This window comes from Cebus imitator, unplaced genomic scaffold (assembly GCF_001604975.1).
Source record: "Cebus imitator isolate Cc_AM_T3 unplaced genomic scaffold, Cebus_imitator-1.0 Scaffold70, whole genome shotgun sequence".
NCBI lineage: Eukaryota > Metazoa > Chordata > Mammalia > Primates > Cebidae > Cebus > Cebus imitator.
The window spans coordinates 4,317,226-4,337,551 of NW_016107385.1; the positions used below are offsets into that span (position 1 = coordinate 4,317,226).

At 55.6% G+C, this 20,326-nt stretch overlaps 2 protein-coding genes across 5 annotated transcripts in view; both read left to right on the forward strand.

Annotated features, from left to right (window-relative positions):
* Positions 1-11,652, forward strand: part of MAPKBP1 (mitogen-activated protein kinase binding protein 1) — a 53,096-nt gene extending 41,444 nt beyond the window's left edge. The window contains exons 14-32 of one of the 2 annotated variants that reach the window (XM_037739455.1): positions 483-574; positions 832-957; positions 1,307-1,377; positions 1,538-1,659; positions 1,931-2,006; positions 2,110-2,221; positions 2,435-2,498; positions 2,736-2,870; positions 3,081-3,214; positions 3,419-3,474; positions 4,921-5,157; positions 5,674-5,840; positions 6,066-6,211; positions 6,312-6,509; positions 6,685-6,769; positions 7,031-7,314; positions 7,539-8,153; positions 8,571-8,656; positions 9,278-11,652. In XM_037739455.1, coding sequence (XP_037595383.1) covers positions 483-574; positions 832-957; positions 1,307-1,377; positions 1,538-1,659; positions 1,931-2,006; positions 2,110-2,221; positions 2,435-2,498; positions 2,736-2,870; positions 3,081-3,214; positions 3,419-3,474; positions 4,921-5,157; positions 5,674-5,840; positions 6,066-6,211; positions 6,312-6,509; positions 6,685-6,769; positions 7,031-7,314; positions 7,539-8,153; positions 8,571-8,656; positions 9,278-9,505 — 3,034 coding nt within the window. In that variant the 3' untranslated portion in view covers positions 9,506-11,652. The remainder of the gene's footprint in view (positions 1-482; positions 575-831; positions 958-1,306; positions 1,378-1,537; positions 1,660-1,930; positions 2,007-2,109; positions 2,222-2,434; positions 2,499-2,735; positions 2,871-3,080; positions 3,215-3,418; positions 3,475-4,920; positions 5,158-5,673; positions 5,841-6,065; positions 6,212-6,311; positions 6,510-6,684; positions 6,770-7,030; positions 7,315-7,538; positions 8,154-8,570; positions 8,657-9,277) is intronic. The other variant, XM_037739456.1, reaches the window with a different exon arrangement.
* Positions 11,653-11,885: 233 nt separating this feature from the next.
* Positions 11,886-20,221, forward strand: JMJD7 (jumonji domain containing 7). 3 transcript variants are annotated; one of them, XM_017531036.2, is made up of 8 exons: positions 11,890-12,008; positions 17,487-17,640; positions 17,717-17,970; positions 18,290-18,346; positions 18,803-18,898; positions 19,125-19,201; positions 19,429-19,588; positions 19,688-20,207. In XM_017531036.2, the coding sequence occupies exons 1-8, from the start codon at positions 11,945-11,947 to the stop codon at positions 19,774-19,776; spliced, it is 951 nt and encodes a 316-aa protein (XP_017386525.1). In that variant the 5' UTR covers positions 11,890-11,944; the 3' UTR covers positions 19,777-20,207. The 3 variants fall into 3 exon arrangements, with proteins under 3 accessions (XP_017386526.1, XP_017386527.1, XP_017386525.1); XM_017531037.2 differs by lacking the exon at positions 19,125-19,201 and having other exon boundaries at positions 11,886-12,008; positions 18,750-18,898; positions 19,688-20,221; XM_017531038.2 differs by lacking the exon at positions 18,290-18,346 and having other exon boundaries at positions 11,889-12,008; positions 19,688-20,221.
* The last annotated feature ends 105 nt before the right edge of the window (positions 20,222-20,326 follow it).

The following is a 20,326-nucleotide window of genomic DNA, read 5'->3' on the forward strand; positions in this document are numbered from 1 at the left end:
TTCTTAACAAAAATGCATAACTCAATATAAGTATGAGAAAACATCTGACAAACTCAAATTGAGGTGCATACCACAGAGCAATCAGTACTCTTCAAAAGCGTCAAGATCATGAAAGGTCAGGAAAGACCGAAGGACTGTTAAATACTACAGAAGTCTAAGGAGAAGAAACTCAATGCAGTTTGGACTCTGGATAGGATCTGGAGTCAAGAAAAAGGACATAGTGGGAAAACTGGTGAAATTTGAGTGAGGTTTCTAGTTAATAGTATTGTACCAAGATAAATTTCCTAGTTTTGATAATTGCACTATTGTTAGGGAAAGCTGGGCAAGGGAAATATGGAAGCTTTCTATTCTTTCAGCAACTTTTCTCTAAACCTAAAAGTTCAAAAAAGGGAAAAAAGGTACGGGGACAAAATGTAGCAGAGGAGGTAAGTCCTTCCTGCAGCCTGGCCATGTCCTCTTCCCACCTCTTCTCATTTCCGCAGGGTGCATGAACTTCAATCCCTGAGTGAGATGCTGAAGGTGGAGGCCCATGACTCTGAGATTCTGTGCCTGGAGTATTCTAAGCCAGACACAGGTCAGGAGAATGCCCGGAATGGCCCAGGGCTCACCCAGTCCTGCTGGTACCACTTACATCTGTCCTGGCTCTTGGATGTGGGTCGGTAATCCTTTGGATCACTGGGGTCTTTGCTGGTTTAGAGGAGGACAGCTCTGACCTTGCTCCTTGGTTCACACAGCTTGGTGTATGGGGCTCAGTTCCCTCGGGGCTCTTTGTCAGGCCCACATAAGGGAGTTCAGGGCACTCATGGGCTGATGGAGTTCTCCCAACCCCAGGTCTGAAACTGCTAGCGTCGGCGAGCCGGGACCGGCTGATCCACGTGCTGGATGCGGGGCGGGAGTACAGCCTACAGCAGACCCTGGATGAGCACTCATCCTCCATCACTGCAGTCAAGTTTGCAGGTGGGGCAGGGTGAATGAGACACATGCTGCCACCCTCATCCCCACTGCCATCTGCCTCCCCCTCCATGAGAAGGGTCTGCCGGTCGTGGGGGAGTGTTGGACAGCAGATGGGAGGCCTGGAGCTGGTAGGAAGACAGGTGGAACAGAGACTCTCAGTGCAGGGACTTGAGCCCGTCAGGTTGGGCTGAGGATAGGGAGAAAGGAAAACCTGGGTTTCGAGGTTTAATTTAGTTGGTTTTCCCTGGCATGTAGAGTAGCTTGATGGGGGTTCATATGGAGGGAAGGTGGGAGACAGGCTGCTCCCATGTGGTGAGAGTGGTGGGAACAGCTGGGCCCCCCTCCTTCATAGCCAGCGATGGGCAAGTCCGCATGATCAGCTGTGGAGCAGACAAGAGCATCTACTTCCGCACTGCACAGAAGGTGAGGGCGCGGGGCTTTTCTGAGGGGCAGGGGCAGGGCGGAGTCTACCATTCCCCTGCATGAGGTTACAAGAGGTGAAGGGAAGGGAGGCGCAAGTTGGTCTCTTGGGGCCTGGTGAGGCATCTGGGTGTGGGCCTGCCCACATGCTCCGCCCCTGCAGTCTGGAGATGGAGTGCAGTTCACACGGACACACCACGTGGTGCGGAAGACGACCCTCTATGACATGGATGTGGAGCCCAGCTGGAAGTACACGGCCATCGGCTGCCAGGACCGAAATATTCGGTGGGTGTCTCCTCAGACTCTCTGCCCACATTCCTTCATTGCCCTAGGGGGTCAGCTCCATGCAGCTAAGTTCCCACATCTGTTGTTCTGTCCCGGACCTTGTACCCCCTTGAGTTTACAGTACTTTGCCTCACCCAAGAGGTGGTAGCCCCTTTGCTGCTGGGGGTGGCCCCAGAGAGCATAGGCCGGGGGCGAATGTTGGCCTTTCCATCACCCAGGCGTGCTCTACCTTCACAGCCTGCACATGTGAAACAGAGTGTGTTTCTTACAGGATATTTAACATCAGCAGCGGGAAGCAGAAGAAGCTGTTTAAAGGGTCACAGGGTGAGGACGGCACACTCATCAAGGTAAGGACCCAGGAGGGGGCACTGGACAGGGGCTTGGGGACAGGGTGGTACCAGGTGGGACTGGCACTTCCTGCGTCCTCCAGCTGTGTGTCCTGCTCCTCAGGTGCAGACAGACCCCTCAGGGATCTACATTGCCACCAGTTGTTCTGACAAGAACCTCTCCATTTTTGACTTCTCCTCAGGCGAGTGTGTGGCCACCATGTTTGGGCACTCAGGTGAGTATAGCCTAAATACCTGAATAGAAGCTGATACCTGTGTAGAACCTGAGTGAGTTCTATCCCTAGAACTTCACTCTTCTGTTAGTTTCTTGGGACCCACAGAGCTACTCCTTCTACCCTGCAGCCAACCCCTGTGTCCAGTGTTGGGACTGAGTGAACTTGGTTGGGAATTCAAGGTGGTTTATAGACCGTATTCTTTGTTCTTCACAGAGATTGTCACTGGCATGAAATTTAGTAATGATTGCAAACATCTCATCTCTGTGTCTGGGGACAGGTGAGCAGAAGCCAGCTTCCCTGAGAGACAGATTCTTACTGTGCCAGAGCACCCTGCCCTCCTCTCTCTTCATCTCAGCGATGTCTCTGGGAATTGGGGTTAACAGGGATATCCCTTGGCTATGCCTGACCTGGAGGGTGGCTGGGGTCTCCTTCCCAGCCATGGATAAGGGGAATGAATGATGTTGCCCCCTTCAGAGTCCTCCCTGTCTCACCCAACTCTGTGGCTTTACCCCAGCTGTATATTTGTGTGGCGCCTGAGCTCTGAGATGACCATCAGCATGAGGCAGCGTCTGGCGGAGCTACGCCAGCGTCAGCGGGGCGGCAAGCAGCAAGGACCATCCTCTCCTCAAAGGGCTTCTGGACCCCACCGGTGAGAACAGAATGTGGGCAAGTGATGGGTGGGTATGCAGATGGCTTGCTGTGACCTCAGCGCTCCTCCTCCATGCTCTGGGCCTGCCATTCAGCAACTGTCTCCCAATACCTCTCACACAAGGATCCATGAGATCGGCCTCTCCCCACGTTGAGTCTCCTCGCCCCCTGTTGAGTCCGTCTCCCGTGCCCTTCCTTGTCTCAGACTCAGGCACCAGGCCCCATCGATGGTCTCTCCTGGACCGGCTCTCTCATCAGACAGTGACAAGGAGGGAGAAGATGAGGGGACTGAAGAAGAACTTCCAGCACTGCCCGTCCTTGCCAAGAGTACCAAGAAGGAGCTGGGTCTGTGGCAGTTGGGTGCGGGGCCAGACAGACCCTAGTTGGTATAATTGCTAGATAAGCTTTTTCTGGGACTGGGGCGGGGAGAGCAATGTGAGCTGAGGAAACTGAGGCATCATTGTGGTCACATGGTATGAGCTGCTGGGGCCAGGGCTCCAGGGGTGGGTGGGCAGGAGACACTCCCTCTGACTGCCTATTTCTTTCTAGCCTCTGTCCCCAGCCCAGCATTGCCCCGAAGCCTGTCCCACTGGGAGATGAGTCGGGTGAGTTGCCATTGTTAAAATGTTCTTCCGAGGTTACAGGAGGCAAGGGGAGGTGAGAGCAGGGCTCTCTGGGCTGGGTAGGATATTGGGGCATGGGGGCTGCCCACATGCTGCACTCCTATGTCCAAGGAAGGCCTTGTAGGGAAAGTTGAAACACTGGGCCAGTCCTGGGTATGGGATGAAGAGAGCCCAGGTATTTCCTTCAGATGAGGACCAGAAGAGGTGGGTGGAGCATGGGGTTGGTCAGCACTTAGGGAGGTGCTGCTGCTTCAGGGGGAATGGACAAAGGGCCGCTAAACCAAATAGTGAGAGCTAAAGTGCAGGAAACCGAGGATGCAGAGAGCAGAGATCTAGAGAAGCTAGTTCTAAAGACCCTTGTTAGGTGGTGAGTGGAGAATTTACAGAATAGTTAGAGGGAAAAGGCCACGAGGGGACCAGTAACTGAGTGACTGCTGTGGGATGGCCGGAGGGGGATGAAGGTGTTCCGAGCAAGTCCCCAAACACCAAGACCTTCCGTTGTCAGCAACAGTTTCACGAAGTGATGGCGCTGTGGTGGCTCTGGTGCACCCTGACCAGGCCAGGGGTCTCAGGCCTGGGCTATAGGTTAGTCCTCCATTCTGTGAAGGGTCTTTGGGGCCCCCAGCCATTGGAGAAGTTGGGGTAGAGAGAGGCAAAATGAGTGGTTGGTGTAGACAGGCAAAAGTGGCCTTGGCCCTGGGCTGGGTTTCTTGGAGGACTCTTGGTAGTAAGAGGTTGCTGCTGGGGCTGTCCTCAGAACTGGGAGACTTTTAGAGACTCCCAGCTCTGAGGCGTCCATGACACCAGGCGAAGGCTGAGACTAGAGATTCCTGTGCCAAAGGATGTGGAATGCAGCTAAGAGCATGAACTCTGGAGCCAGACTAACCTGCAGGCCACTTACTGTCTGTGGGATGTGGGCTGGTCACTTAAGCTCCCTGTGCTTCAGTCTTCTCATCTGAAAAACAAGGACTATAATAGTGCCTATTTCAGGCCGGGCACGGTGGCTCACACCTGTAATCCCAGCACTTTGAAAGGCTGAGGTGGGTGGATTACAAGGTCAGGAGTTCGAGAGCAGCCTAGTCAACATGATGAAATCCCATTTCTACTAAAAATACAAAACTGAGTTGGGCATGGTGGCGGGTGCCCGTAGTCCCAGGTACTTGAGAGGCTGAGCTAGGAGAATTGCTTGAACCTGGGAGGCGGAGGTTGCAGTGAACCAAGATTGCACCATTGCACTCCATTCTGGGTGACAGAGCAAGACTCTGTCTCAAAACAAAAACAAAACAAAGCAAATAGTGCCAATTTCAACCTTTCAAAAGGTTGCTGTGAGGATGAAGTAAGCTAATAAGTGTAATATGCCAGGCACACAGTAAGGGATATATTTTTATTTGTTGATCTTAACGTGTGGTTGTTACTACCTCCCACCAGGCACAGGAGACCATGGGGTTCCTGGACCCAGCTCCTGCAGCCAACCCAGGACCCAAAAGAAGGGGGCGCTGGGCTCAGCCTGGTGTGGAGCTGAGCGTTCGATCCATGCTAGACCTACGGCAGCTGGAAACCCTGGCCCCAAGCCCACGGGGCCCTCGCCAGGACTCGCTGGCCATGATCCCATCTGGTCCTGGGAAGCATGGGCAGCAGGCCCTTGAGACTTCACTCGCTAGCCAGGTGAGCCAGCTTTCTCTCAGCTCTCTAGAGAGCTCCAGGGGGCCTTAGGCAGCCTTTGCCACTAGCTGGGACCTGAGCCCTGGTCCAGCTCTACTTGGTCTGCCTCTGTGGCACATGGTTAACCAGAACTGCAAAGCTGGGATAGGGCTGGCTGGGGTGTATGGTTTGGTCATCAGGGCAGGCAGGGGAGCAGTTGGGATAGAGAGGCAAAAGTGGCCTTTGCCCTGGGCTGGGTTTCTTGAAGGACTCTTGATATGAAGTGGTATCTGGAGGTTGGCAGCCCAGAGTGTTAATGTAGTTCATCCAGAAGCTCCCATCAGCAACTGGAGCCCAGCCTGGCTTCTTGGTCTCTGTCCTCAGAGCTAGAGTATTCTGCTTCCCCCAGAATTAGTGCACACCACATCCTTACTCACCTCCACCTCTTCTCCAAGGGGAGGGTCACTAAAGGCTTACCCCCCAGCCACCCCTGCCTCATCCCTCACCTCTTCTCACATCAGCTGCTTTATGTGTTCCCAGAATGAAAAGCCCACTCGGCCTCAGGCTTCCCAACCCTGTTCTTGCCCCCATATTATCCAATTGTTGTCACAAGAGGAAGGGGTCTTTCCCCAAGATCTGGAACCTGCACCCGTTGAAGACGATATTGTCTACCCGGAGCCGAGTGACAGCCCCACCATGGATGCCAGGCAAGGATCTTGCCCTGGCCAGACCTTGTGGGCCGTGCAGCGCCCTGTCTTCCCCTCTTTCTGAGTGTTATTTAGTTGGGGGAGGGTTGGTCCCCAGGATCCTCAGGGCTTACCTACCAGCTCACCACTGCCTCATCCCTCACCCTGATCACAGGCAGGAGTCCAGTGGGGATGCTGCTCACCCATGCTCACTGCCTTTTCTTCTCCCTGCTGGAATCCTGGCAGTGAGTTCCAGGTGCAGGCTCCAGCCCGGGGAACTCTGGGAAGAGTGTACCCAGGCAGCAGGAGCTCAGAAAAGCACAGCCCCGACAGTGCCTGCTCTGTGGATTACAGCAGCAGCTGCCTTTCCAGCCCCGAGCACCCCACTGAAGGTGAGGCTCAGCGGGGATGGAGGGCTCATGGGCTGGGGTGCGGGAAGCCTCTGGCAACAGTTGGGTGCAGTGCAATGCCTCTCTTTTCTCCCCACACCAGACTCCGAGAGCACAGAGCCCCTCAGTGTGGATGGCATCTCCTCAGACCTTGAAGAGCCAGCTGAGGGTGATGAAGAAGAGGAGGAAGAGGAGGGAGGCACGGCCCCTTATGGACTGCAGGAGGGAAGCCCCCGGACCCCAGACCAGGAGCAGTTTCTGAAACAGCACTTTGAGACTCTGGCCAATGGAGCTGCTCCAGGTGTGGTCAGAGGGCCAGCATTTAGTGCCTGCAATTTGCCCATCTCCCCTCCTTGCCTCCCTGAGAGGAGGGTCCCAGGGTATAGATATTGTCCGGGCTTTCCTTCTCAGGGAAGCAAAATCTGGGCCAAGGGCTTGGTTTCTGCCCCAATTCATGATTTCTCTGACCCTGGTAGGGGCCCCAGTGCAGGTGCCAGAGAGGTCAGAGTCTCGGAGCATCTCTTCACGATTCCTGTTAAAAGTGCAGACCCGCCCACTCAGGTACAGAGACCCCGTCCACACAGCAGCAGCTCCAGCTCTCCTGGCCTCCCAGTGCTGCTGCCCTCTCCTCACCAGGGTTCTGTCTCTTCATGCCCGGGGTGTTTTCACGCCTGGTCCTGGGCTAACTGGCCTTGCACCAGCCTGTCTGGCTTTGAGCTTGTCCTTCTCTCCTAGTGCCTTGGTGCCATGAGTTTCTCACCATTTTGGCAGGGAGGAGCATTGAACCTTCTCTGGGCCTTCTTCCACATTTCCTCCCTATAGGGAACCATCCCCATCCTCCTCAAGCCTGGCACTGATGTCGAGACCAGCCCAGGTGCCACAGGCATCTGGTGAGCAGCCGAGAGGCAAAGGTGCCAATCCCCCCGGAGCACCCCCGGAGGCAGATCTATCCTCTGGCAACCGCAGCCCCCAGCAGGCAGCCACTGTGCTGTTGCCACGATGCCGTCTCAACCCTGACAGCAGCTGGGCTCCCAAGAGAGTGGCCACAGCCAGCCCCTTATCTGGACTCCAGAAAGCCCAGTCTGTGCATAGTCTGGTGCCACAGGGTGAGGAGCTTGCAGGGCTTGGTGCCACGGTGCAGTGTGTGTGGAACAGGTGTACATGCTGGAGGAGGGAGGGCCTGGTGTAGTCCTGATGTGTCACTGTGCTGGCCACTGGGTGTCCCTTAATGGGCAGGTGGAGGGGAACAGCAGGTCTTAGGTATTGGGCATTGGTATCTGGGATGCCTTTCTTACCACCTGAACTGTGTATACTTCTGTGTCCTTTGCAGAAAGAGATGAAGCCAGTCTACAGGCCCCTTCACCAGGCCTATTGCTCTCTCGGGAGATCAAAGCTCAGGATGGTCAGGGCTCCCTGCCCCTGGCTGATGGCCGTCTGTCTCGGCCCCACTCTTACCAGAGCCCCACCACCAGTTCCATGGCCAAGATATCCCGCAGTATCTCTGTTGGGGAGAACCTGAGCCTGGTCGCCGAACCTCCAGCTCCTGCCCCTATCCGAGTCTCACCACTTAGCAAGCTGACCCTGCCCAGCCGGGCTCACCTGGTTTTGGACATCCCCAAACCACTGCCTGACCGTCCTACCTTGGCTGCATTCTCACCTGTAACCAAAGGCCGGGCCCCTGGTGAGGCAGAACAGCCTGGCTTCCCAGTGGGCCTAGGAAGAGCTCACAGTACAACTGAGAGATGGGCCTGTCTGGGGGAGGGCACCACTCCCAAGCCTAGGACAGACTGCCAGGCTCATCCTGGGCCCAGCAACCCCTGTGCCCAGCAACTGCCAGTCAGCAGCCTCCTCCGAGGCCCTGAAAACTTGCAGCCCCCACCCCCTGAGAAGACTCTCAACCCCATGGACTGCGCCAAGCCAGGGGCAGCCCTGAGCCAGGACTCAGGTGTGCACAGCTCCCTAACTCTCATCTCCTGCCCCATTCTCTCTGTCCCGTCTCTGGCTCCATCCCATTTCTGTGCGTTCAGCTTCTGGTGTTTCTCGTCCCGTCTGCTCCTGTCTCAGGTCCATAAGTCACACCCCTGATGGTGAGACACTCCTGCTAACCTTCATGATTTCCTTGCGACCCACTTGCCCATTCAGTGCCTTCTGAACTTGGGGCTGGCCTTGTTTGTGTGGTCCTCTGGACCTTGTTTGTGTGGTGTTGGGGAGGCCGTTGGAAGAGAAGGCAAGAGGAAGGGATTGAGGGCAAGTTGGGGGTGTGCTGCTGAGGGCTAGGTCTCTCCTGCTCTGAGTGTCTTGGGTGGGGAGGCCTAAAAGGACTGCAAGTTGGGCCTCACTGAGCCGTATCCGTCTCTTTCAGAACCAGCAGTGAGCCTGGAGCAGTGTGAGCAGCTGGTGGCAGAGCTCCGAGGCAGCGTGCACCAGGCCGTGCGGCTCTACCACTCGGTGGGTATTCGGTGCCCCCCGGCAGGCGGGTGAGCACGTCAGTAGTGCTGGGTGTTTGGATAGCCATGTCCAGAACAGTATGCTAAGGCTCTTGTGCTGACACAGTGGAACACCCAAGAACATTGTGGGCACCATAGGTGAGGGGGTTAGAGGCCAGGCTAGCCTCTTGAACCGGGCATCTGCGGCCATTTCTGGTTAAGAGCTGGAGACTTGCCTCAGGAGGTGAGCCATGGAGAGATCACATCTAGCTGGCTCAGGGCAATCCGTTTATGCCATTGTCCCAGTATTATTATTAATGGCATCCTTTTTTATACCCACAAATTATTTGGCCTCCTGAGACATAGGGAATAGTCCAGGAGGGCTAAACTTTGACAGAGAAAGTTGATTCTGCCTGAGTTGTCATAGGAGTTGCTAACAAGATGTAGACGGTTCTGTAATCTAATGGGATTCTCCTTGGGGGTCACCCCCAGAGTCTGCCTGCATCCCATGTCCCCTTGTCATACATGATGATCTTGGCAGGTAGAATTCCCAGCTAGTCCCTTCTTCTAAGGCAGGCTGGACCCAGCTGGGGCCCCTCCCTTTTGTGTGTCCTCCACCTCACTTCCCGGGGTCCTGTTTCAGGTGGCTGGCTGCAAGATGCCCTCAGCAGAGCAAAGTCGGATCGCCCAGCTCCTCAGAGACACCTTCTCTTCAGTGCGACAGGAGCTGGAAGCCCTGGCTGGGGTAGCACTGTCCAGCCCAGGCAGTAGCCCTGGGGCTGTGGGAGCTGAGCAGACACAGGCCCTGCTGGAGCAATACTCAGAACTGTTGCTTCAAGCCGTGGAGCGGCGCATGGAACGCAGACTCTGAGATTCAGAAGCCTGCCCCAAGTGAATGAATGCCCCAGCCATTCTAAACTGCAGACCCTCTGCCACTCACCAAAATCTGCGGGGCTGCTTGAAGTGGAAAGCAGGGAGCAGTGTTGAGAGGCGAAGCAGCCTTCCCAGCCACTCCTCGTGGGGCACCTGTATTTATTAATTTATTTCCCTGACTGTTGCCTCACTTCCTTGGAACTCCTGCCTCCACAGCCCCTCCAGTGGCAGGGACGGGTCTTGGGTCTTTGTCATCTTGGTGCTGTGAGGGGTAAGAGGGCAGCCTGCCCCATCTAGGAATCTGGAAAGGGCTGGCCCTCTCTTAGAAGCCATTTGAAATTACTGCAGGGATCAGCTCCCTGGGGTGGAGCATACACAGGGTACTCTGGGGTCGAGGTGACAGGTCATGTGGTATTCAGTGCCCTTCAGCCAACTGGGGGCCTTCACCTCTACCTCCACTTGCCCTCTCACACCAGCTGCACTCCCCTGGCTGCCAGAGCAGGGTGGTTTTCCCCGATACCTGGCAGCTCAGAAAGGCAGAGCCATCTGGCCCTCCAGGGTGTCCCCAGCCACCAGGAGACCTGAGTTGGTATTAGAACCTGAGCCCCTACATTCCACTCCCATACTCCTTCCAAGAGGGGCCCAGCATTGTCTCTCCCTGTGACCCCTTTCTGTCCTGGCCAGAACTGGAGCCAGCTGTGAGACATTGCTGCGGGACAGTAAGCCCTCAGCTGGGCAAACATGAAGCTCTGGCCTCCTTTCCTCAGCCCCTTGTCCTTCCCTGTCCTCCAGCCCTGGACCCCAGCCACCTGCTGGAGCCCAGAGGTCACCTTCTCCCTGCATCCTGAGTCATGCTCAGTCAGAAGCCTGTGTTGGAATGTCCCTCGTTTACAGGGCGCTGGCCCACCTCCTGAGGACCTCGGCCACAGATGAGATCACATGCATGCATGCACACGCACACACACACCCCTGCACAGCATGCAGATGAGATCACATGCATGCATACACACACACACACACACACATGCACACAGTTGAGTGTTGGTTGCTAGAGCATCTGGTTGGCTGCTATGTGCCTGGTTTCCTCACATCCTGCCTCAGCCTCACCACCCTGGCTTATGGGGAACACATATCAGGGGGGCAGGAAAAGGGGTGGAACACACTGAGTGAACCCAGATTCTGGATTCTTGGTGTCCACAGCCTAGCTGATAGGAGATAGCCCACAGGACACCTGGTTTAGGTAGAAGAAGCCTCCTCAAAGGCAGTGCTGGGCACCCACAGGTGTGCCGGATACTGGAGTTTGAGTTGAGGGAGGTGCAGGGGCCAAAGGAGACACTGGAAAACTGGTCGGTGGGACAGGTAAGTGGCAGAGGTGAGGGGATAGGTTAGAATTTAAAAGGGCAGTAGTTAGGGGTGAGGGGAAGGAAATAGGGCACTGTAGGAGGTAGAGTAGGACCAAGTCATGAGGCAGTTGAAGAGTTGAGGAAGGAGTCTTTGGGCCCTACTGCTCCCCTCTAATCCAGGTAAGTCAGGACAGCTTTACCACAGCTCCAGGCCACGACAGCCCCTTCACCTGTGCTGCTGGGCCGTAGGCAGAGGCTTACAAAGAAGTGGGTTCCGAAGGGTGCCCAGCTGCGGGGCATCAGCCCGAGTGCATCTGAGCTGCTCCAAAACTGGCCCTCCCCCACTCCTCTACCACCGCGTGGCCCCGGAACTGCCGCAGCTGGCGGCGGGCCCGTACCCGCTGCGCCCCCACCTCGCACACTAGTCGCAGCCCACCGCAGGTGGGACTCAGGTTCGCTCTCTGGGCCAGGTCCTCCTCGAGGAGGGAGCTACCCTCAGCCTGAGGTTTGTGAGAACGTGGCCGCCCTTTTCCTGCCCTCTGACCCTTGTGGGTGGGTGGGGAGGCCTCGTGGCCCGGCCGGCACCCCGTCCCTTTCTGCATGTCTGAGGCCACCGGCAACAGCCGCCCCACTCCAGAGTCGCCCCTGCCCAGTTTTAAAAACCCCTTATTTATAACTTTTCTACTTTGTCCCAGTCGCGGCGCTTCCCGCCTCCTACCCGGCTGCACCGGGCGGCGGCTGTTTTTAACGTTCCCGTTTGTACTGATGTATGAACTTGTCAATAAACACAATCGTTTGTTAACCGTGGGATGCTGGCCGTGGGGCAGGCGGAAGCCGGCGCAGCTGCTCGCTCCACCGCTTCGGTGGCAGAACCGGGTGTGCGCCTCGGGGAGGGCGGGGCGGAGGCCTCGGGGAGGGCGGGGCGGAGGCCTCGGGGAGGGCGGGGCGGAGGCCTCGGGGAGGGCGGGGCGGAGGCCTCGGGGAGGGCGGGGCGGAGGCCTCGGGGAGGGCGGGGCGGAGGCCTCGGGTGTGGCCTGCGGCGAGGACGTCAGGGAGAGGCGGTGTTTCGCGCCGGCGCCGGCCCCGGCGCAGCCATGGTGGACGCGGCTTTGGAAGCCGTGCGGAAGGAGTTACGAGAATTCCCGGCCGCTGCAAGGGGTGAGTAGGCTCTCCCAGAAGCTGCGGTGACCTCCGAACACGGGAGGGGCCCTGAGAAGCCGCTGACTGGGGTCTCGGAACCTCTTGTGTGCGACTGGCCTAAGGCCCCGCCAGGTTGCTCTTGTGTTGCAAACCGCTTCCCACCTCCCGTGTTCGTGCACTCTCGTGGCTTCGGGTGACTCTGTTCACGTTATTCCCAAGGCCCCGTGCCGCCTTGACCATGGTCGTGTCCAAGTCCTTTGTTTCCCACAGTCTTGGGCAGTTTGCTGTTACCCATTTTGAAAGCTCATCAAAGGCACACGTGGTGGTCGGATTCCTCCCCCACGTGCCCCACCTCCGCCCCCAAGTCCCCTGTCACACTTTGGGAGGATTGCAGGCTGACAAATGGTTCTTGGCTCTTCCCCCGCTTCCTTTTATTTTTTCTTCCTCTCTTCCCTCCTTTTTTCTTTAAGTGATTTCTTAGCACAGAACAGCAACACAGGCACGTGTGTGTAATGGGTACGTAATATATAATGGTATGCAATGTAAACGAGGCAAGGTTTCCTCCCGGCCCCAGTTTGCATTCGTCCAGAAAGACTGTTTATATCCTTGCATACACGACTTTTTACTCTCCTTTTTATACAGTAGTAGCCTGCTAATCACACTCTACTTCACCATGTATTTTGGAGATCATTTAACGTTTTTCTACCTCAGTCTTTTTCACATCTTTGTGCTAGTGCTGTATTCACTTAGTCATTTAGGTCATTTCTAATCTGTTGTTTTCAATAATGCTGCAAGAAATACATTTGAGTATCAATTTAACAAATGCTTACTCAATATCTGTGGGGCAGGGTCTGTTCACTGTGTTTGAGATAAATCATTGAACAAAACAAATCTCTGTTTTCGAGATAAATCATTGAACAAAACAAATCTCTGTTTTCGTATGTTAAATTCTAAGTGAGAAGGTGGACAATTAACCACAGGTGTACTGAGTACATTTACAGTGTAAGGTGTTTAGAAGGTAAGTGCAGGCAAAGCCCTCAGTGGGAGTGTACCTGGTGTGTTCAGGAAACAAGAAGCCAGTCTGCAGGAGCAGGGTCTTTGTGTACATGTGTGAGTATTTTGGTTGGTTAAATTGTCTATATATTTTTATTTATTTATTTCGAGACAGGGTCTTGCTCTGTCACCCAGGCTGGAGTGCAGTGGCATGGTCATAGCTCTCTGCACCTCCACTTTCGAGGTTCGGGAGATCCTCCTGCTTCAGCCCCTGGGAGTAGCTGCGACTACAGGCATGCACTACCGTGCCTGGCTCATGTTTTTGAATTTTAGTAGAGACAAGGCTGGCCTTCATCTCCTGGGTTTAAGCAATTCTTGGCACCTCGGCGTTCCAAAGTGTTGGGATTATAGGCATAGCCATTGCTCCATTCCTTGTTTGTTAAGTTCTTAACAGAGTTATGGGATCAAAGGAATTGTTGGGATCCCTTTTGAAATTTTCTCACTTTGAAGCCCCAGGAGAGAAAAGCAACTATTCTCTAAAGGAAATGGTGAGCAAGTAAAACAGAAATTCCTAATTGCAGAAATCCAAAGGGTGAGAAAAAGACAGTTTCCATGTATTTTCAGAATCCCAGGCTATGTGCAGTGCGCACACCTGTAATCCTAGCACTATGAGAATATCTCTTGAGGCCTGAAGTTCACGACCAGCCTGGGCAACATAATGAGACACCATCACTAAAAAAAATTTTTTTAATTGGTGTGGTGGCATGTCCCTGTAGTCCCACCTATTCAGGAGGCTGAGGCAAGAGGATTGCTTGAGTCCAGTAGTTTTGATGGCAGCGGTGGCCAGTCTGGGACAGATGCTGTCATCACGCTGGCTGCAGCGGAGAGGCACAAGTGGGGCAGCAGAAGCGGGTGTGGTAGCAACAGTGGCAGTAGTGGGTCCCCTGTGCCCTGCATCCCTGAGGCAGCTGACTGCACCACCCTCACCCTCACATGGCCGGGCAGGACCTGCTCCCAAGCCCAGAGCCTCTGCTGCAGCCTCAACCTTGCTCCCTGTCGCATCCCAGAAGCCTGCGAGTGAGCACTTAGCCAACGGTGCAGCTGGGACTTCTGGGCCAGCCCCAGGAGCATCAGGTTCATTTGTGTGAGGTTGGCCGGTGTTGCCGAGCAACTTGGACCTTGCCGGAGCTGCGGGCCCCGCCCCCCTCCGCAGGGGGAAAAATGCAAAAAGGAGGTGCAGCTGTGACTGCATGCTCCACAGAGCTAGCGGGAGCTGGGGACAAGCGGGAACCCCGCCCCTTCCAAGTTGGTGGAGTGGGAGCTCCCTAGGCATAATTGCAGCCATCCAAGCCAGGGCTGCAAGGCAGGCACACCTGTGCTCTTGGGAGGCGGGAGCCCCACCCTCCCAGACGCAGCTGCAGCCTCCCAAGGTGCAGTTGTGGACCCAGGCATCTCTGCAGTCTTGGGGGCCCGTGAGGCCCCTTCCTGCTGCTGCAGGCTGAGAAGTGCCTGGTCCTGCTGCCTGGCTTCTCTCCACTGTCAGCACTTGATGAGATCACGAAGCAAAGTTGAGGCCAAGCCTGGGTGCTGTTGCAACCTGGCCGTGTGTAAATGCTCAGGGCAGCGCTGACACACCAGCCCCCTGCCACCTTGGCCCCCTTCGGACTTTGGACACCAATGAGCATGGGAGGGAGGCCAGGAGGGGCTGAGGGCAGCTCGATGCTGGCCTGCAGGCATCCCTTGGCACAAACAGCCTGGGTGCCATGAATGGTGGCAAGAGACAGGTCCTGGGTAGAAGGGGCCCGGTCCTGGGTGCAGCCCCACCTTCAAGCCAGGGAAGGCCTGAAGCCTAGGGGCTGGGCTACCAGTCCCACCCACTGGAATGGGAACTTGTGCTTTTTCCAGCTGGCCCATGGCTGCCCATGGACCAATCAGCATGTACTTCCTCCCCTCTGAGACCCATAAAAAGCCCAGACTCAGCCAGACCAGAAAAGACTGCGTGATGACCAGCTGCAGGGAGGAACTACCCAGTCTGCTTAGAGCTGGAGAGATGACAGAACAACCTGCCTGAAGAGAGGAGGTACCCTAGCCAGAGAAACAAGCAGGCATGCCAGCTCTTTCTTGGATTCCTGGGACCACTGGGGTCTTCTCAGTTCCAATTTTTGGTTTAAGAACATTCACTTTCCAACAAATCACAAAGTATAGGGGACTGGCATGGTGTGGCCATGAGAGATGGAGCCTAACCTCCGAGGTGAACATCAGTGCCGGGACCGTTTGAAGCAGGGTTTGGTAACTACCAAATGGAGACCAGGGCCTTTTGGCTTGACCGAGAGCACGAGTGCAGCAAAGCGAAGCCCTGTATACTTTATAAACACCAGCAGAAAGACATTCCAGTCTGAATGAGCAGCTGGAACAAAGTCATGCACCATCTGAATAGAGGGTGTGTGGCAAGGGCAGGCACGAGACAGCAGGTTAGAAGAGTAGGTCGGGCCTGATCATGCATGCCAAGGCAGGCTGCATTCTCTAAGGAGCATCGGTAAGCCATGCAGGAGTGCGTTACTAGAGGTACGACAAGATGAGATTGTATTTTCAGAAGATGACTGGGGCTGTGATGATTTACATGATTAACTCTTTGAGAGGGAGTAGTAGTAAGCCGGAGAAACCAGCCAGTTCACTGCTGCAACCGTCAGCCAGGATGCTGGAGACTTTTTTTTTTTTTTTTTTTTTTTTTGGAGACAGAGTCTTGCTCTGTTGCCAGGCGCCAGGCTGGAGTGCAGTGGCGCAATCTCAGCTCACTGCAACCTCCGCCTCCTGGGTTCAAGCAATTTTCCTGCCTCAGCCTCCCAAGTAACTGGGACTATAGGCGTGCGCCACCACGCTCAGCTGATTTTTGTATTTTTTTAGTAGAGACGGGGTTTCACCATGTTGGCCAGGATGGTCTTGATCTCTTGACCTTGTGATCTGCCTGCCTCGGCCTCCCAAAGTGCTGGGATTACAGGCTTGAGACACCACGCCCGGCTGATGATGGAGACTTTTATTCAACACTAAGCACATCTTTGCCGAGTATCTGCTGTGTGCTCAGTACTGTTCTAGGTCCCAGGGGTGCATCACTGAACAAGACGAGTATCTTTGCCCTTGTGGAGCTTACATTCTAGGAAGGGTGTTAGAATGATAAACAGCTAATGTAAGTGAAATATATGTTATTTTGAGATAAGGTCTTGCTTTGTCATACCGGCAGGAGTGCAGTGGCATGATGATAGCTCAGTGCAGCCTCCAGCTCTTGGAGTCAAGAGATCCTCCTGCTTCAGCCTCTAGCATAGCTGGGAGTATCGGTGCATGCCACCATGTCCAGCTGATTTTTAGATTTTTTGTTGAGATGGGCCTCACTATGTCGCCAAGGCTGGTCTTGAACTCCCAGCCTCAGCAGTCCTCCTGCCTCTGCCTCCCAAAGTGCTGGGATTATAGACATGAGCCGCCGTGCCCAGCCCTAAAATATATAGCATGTTAGATGGTGATGAATGCTAAGAAGAAAAATAAAATAGGCAAAGGGGTATAAAGATTGGGGGGGCAGGTTATAAATTTAGAAAGTATAGTTAGAGAAGGAAGCCTTATCAATGTGACATTTGAGTGACGACCCAAAGGAGGTAGCTGGAATGTGGATGCCACTGGAGGAGAGAAGCAGCAGGTGGGTTTGAGAGACATAGGAGACAGTCAACAGGACTTAGAGCCAACCAGCAGGGTGACAGGAGCGAAGGAGAAAGCGGAGTCAAAAAGAGGAGGTTTTATTAGAGGTGATGCGGGGCCACTGTAGACCCCTGCGGGGTGGTGGCACACTGCACAACCTGCTGAAGTGCACGTGGTGGCCCTGGGGGTCTGGAGATGGTGATGCAGTTCAGTGGGACCCAAACCACAGCCAAGCCCTTCCATTTCTCCATTGGTGTTGGCTGGTAGTTAGTCTTCCCGGTGAGAAGGTTGTGAATTTCCTAAACTGATGATTGTGTCATCCCTGATAGCCCCAGACAGGCCAAGCCAAGTGCTGAGCACGTTCTAGGTGCTCAGTGAATAATCACTGTGGAAGTGGGTTTTCCAGAGCCATACCCCACCCAGACCAACCCGTGGCCTAGGGTCCTCAGCCTTACTCATTCTAGAGCTCCTGACTCCACCATGTTCCTGGTAGGTGCTAGGAGGCTGGCCTCTCCAGGGTGGGAAGGTGGGGGGGTCCATTGTGTAGGCGCAGATACAGCCCCACGGGGGATTTGGGTTATGGGCTGGGCAGTAGTCCCTGGCCCTTTGGCTGGTCAGGGCCCGTGCTGGTGTGCATGCATGGTGCTTTCTGCCTTCATTTTTCCTCCTCATCTATTCCTGGTTGTCCAGGGTCCTTTGGTCAGCAGTGGGCATTTCCCAGTGACACAGCATAGCCTTTCCAGGGAAGGCATCTCTTGGGCAGGGACAGGGTGCTGCTGATTTCAGCCCCTCCATCCCCTGTCCTCCTCTTTCTCTCAGAGCTCAGTGTGCCTCTTGCTGTGCCCTACCTGGACAAGCCCCCAACTCCGCTCTGCTTCTACCGGGACTGGGTCTGCCCCAACAGGCCGTGCATCATCCGCAACGCTCTGCAGCACTGGCCGGCCCTGCAGAAGTGGTCCCTCCCCTATTTCAGGTGGGAGCTGCCCTGGGGTGGGACGTGAGCAGTGATTACTGGCATCAGAGCATGAGCTGAGTGTCCCTTCCTGTAGAGCCACAGTGGGCTCCACGGAGGTCAGTGTGGCTGTCACCCCAGACGGTTACGCGGATGCTGTGAGAGGGGACCGCTTCGTGATGCCAGCTGAACGCCGCCTGCCCCTGAGCTTTGTGGTGGATGTGCTGGAGGACCGTGCCCAGCACCCGGGAGTCCTTTATGTGCAGAAGCAGTGCTCCAATCTGCCCACCGAGCTGGCCCAGCTGCTGCCTGATCTGGAATCCCATGTGCCCTGGGCCTCCGAAGCCCTGGGTGAGTGGAGGCAGGGTGGTCGCTTAGGTGATGACTTGGCCCACAGGCTTGGTCCTGTCAGCGCCAGGTGCAGCTCACTAAATACTCACATTCCCAGGCCTGACTTAATCATAGATGAACTACTGAAGATTGTTGTCCTTTCTTCTGTCCCCGGGGGTGGGAAGGCCCCTTTCCCAAGCTTTCCCAACCTCTGCTGCTTCTTCCTGACCCTCTTTCTTGGGATTCTTCTGTGCTCACCCAGGTTTTGGTTTTAGCATCACTGGATGGCAGCTTTCCCCAGCCTGGCCTTCCTAACTTGCTGTCTGCCTCTGTCCCGCAGGAAAGATGCCCGACGCTGTGAACTTCTGGCTGGGGGAGGCAGCTGCGGTGACTTCTTGTAGGTGTAAGGGGAATACAAAGGCGAGGAAGGAGCAGGTGTGGGCAGAGGGAGGGAAGACGAGGCCAGGAATGGAGGGTTGGGCCTGGGCGGAGGTTGGGTTGTCTCTAAGATTTCTTTTGGCTTCTAGGACTCAGGCACCACAGAGGGTTTCCCCTGACAGCTGAGGTGGGGGAATGGACCCATGGCATTGGGGGTGGGTGTACTGTTTATTCTAGACCCAAAGAAAGCTCCCTGAAGGCCAGCTGGGTCAGGGGTGAGTATAGGAGAACTTGCCCTCTTGGTGGAGAGGAGTCCAGGGCCTGGCGAGCATCAAGTCCCAGATGGGTGGAATTCCGGAATACGGGAGCCCTGGCATCTTGTCCAGCCCACTGATTCTGGGTGCCCTTCTCTTTTGTCATAGGCCATCTTGGGGTACAGGGCTCTGAGCCCCCTGGGCCTTCTTTCTGTTGGCAGTGCACAAGGACCACTATGAGAACCTCTACTGTGTGGTCTCAGGAGAGAAGTATTTCCTGTTACATCCGCCCACTGACCGGCCCTTCATCCCCTATGGTAGGGGGTGTGGCGTGTAGGGTTGGGGGACCACTGGCCCAAGAGGGAGGGAGGCAGTGAGAGCCTAGGAGGCCAGTTCCCAGGCCCGAGTTGTGCCTGTGGCATCCCCACTGCACCGGTGCCCCTGATCCCCCCGCTTCTGCCCAGGGCTGGCTGGGGTGGAGGAGAGTCTGGCAAGTTCCAGGCTGTTTGCATTTCCCCCACACCCTTCTCCCTTGGGCTCTAGAGCTGTACACGCCGGCAACGTACCAGCTGACTGAAGAGGGCACCTTTAAGGTGGTAGATGAAGAAGCCATGGAGAAGGTGCCTGTCCTGTTTTTGGGCTCAAGGGAGGAGAAGGGCAGAAGCCTGGCCCTGAGGAGCAGGCATGAAAGATCTGGGGAGGTGGCACCTTGATCTGAAAAGTCCCTAAGTCTGAGGCCGTTCAGTGCTGAGCCGAGCAGGGTCTGTGGTGTTGACCTTTGGAAGGGACACAGCCTGAAGTCTGGGAGGCCTGGGGGGGCTGCTCCCTGGCATCTCGTGTGTTCCAGGTCCCCTGGATCCCACTGGACCCCTTGGCGCCAGACCTAGCCCGGTACCCGAGTTACAGTCAGGCCCAGGCCCTTCGCTGCACGGTGCGGGCCGGTGAGATGCTCTACCTGCCGGCTCTGTGGTTCCACCACGTCCAGCAGTCGCATGGCTGCATCGCAGGTGAGGGGCAGGTTCTGCCAAGGTCCATCAGGGCCTCTAGGGGGAGGTTTGGGAGGCTCCAGGTCAGAAGAGGGACCTTCATGCTCATTCTCCCCACAGTGAATTTCTGGTATGACATGGAATACGACTTCAAGTATAGTTACTTCCAGCTCCTCGACTCCCTCACCAAGGCTTCAGGCCTCAACTGATGGAGCCCTGGTGAACTCAGCCAAGCACGCCTCAGGGGAAGGGGCCTGTCCCTCCCAGCCGGGTCAATTCTTGAGACAGCCTAGAGCGTGCATGCTGGCTGCTGGCCCAGGGTGCAGCGTGGCTTGGGGTCAACTTTGGCGGATCTTGGAATGCGGTCAGGAGGACCTGAGGTGCCAGGCAGGTCTGGGTGAGGGCTCTCGGGACTTTGCCACATAGGCAGTGGGTAGTGGAGCAGGGCTTAGGTGTAGCGGCACCTCCACCTGTGCTGTGTGATGTTGGGCAAGTCACTGCGTCTCAGGGCAGTGGTGTCCTTCAGTAAACTGATAACAGTGGCTCTGCCTCTCAGGGCTGTTGTGGGCTTGGAGATGATGTCTGTGAGGACCAGCATGGGGCTGGCACACAGCACTTGTTGAATAAAAGGTAGCTGTGAGTCCGATGTTCTGATCTTCCCTCTTGAAGTTGCCTTCTGTGGTTGAGGAAGGGCCTGAAGGTTCAGGTAAAAACTTCAGAGTGATCTTCACTGCGGGTGAGGGCTGGATCCTGGCCTGG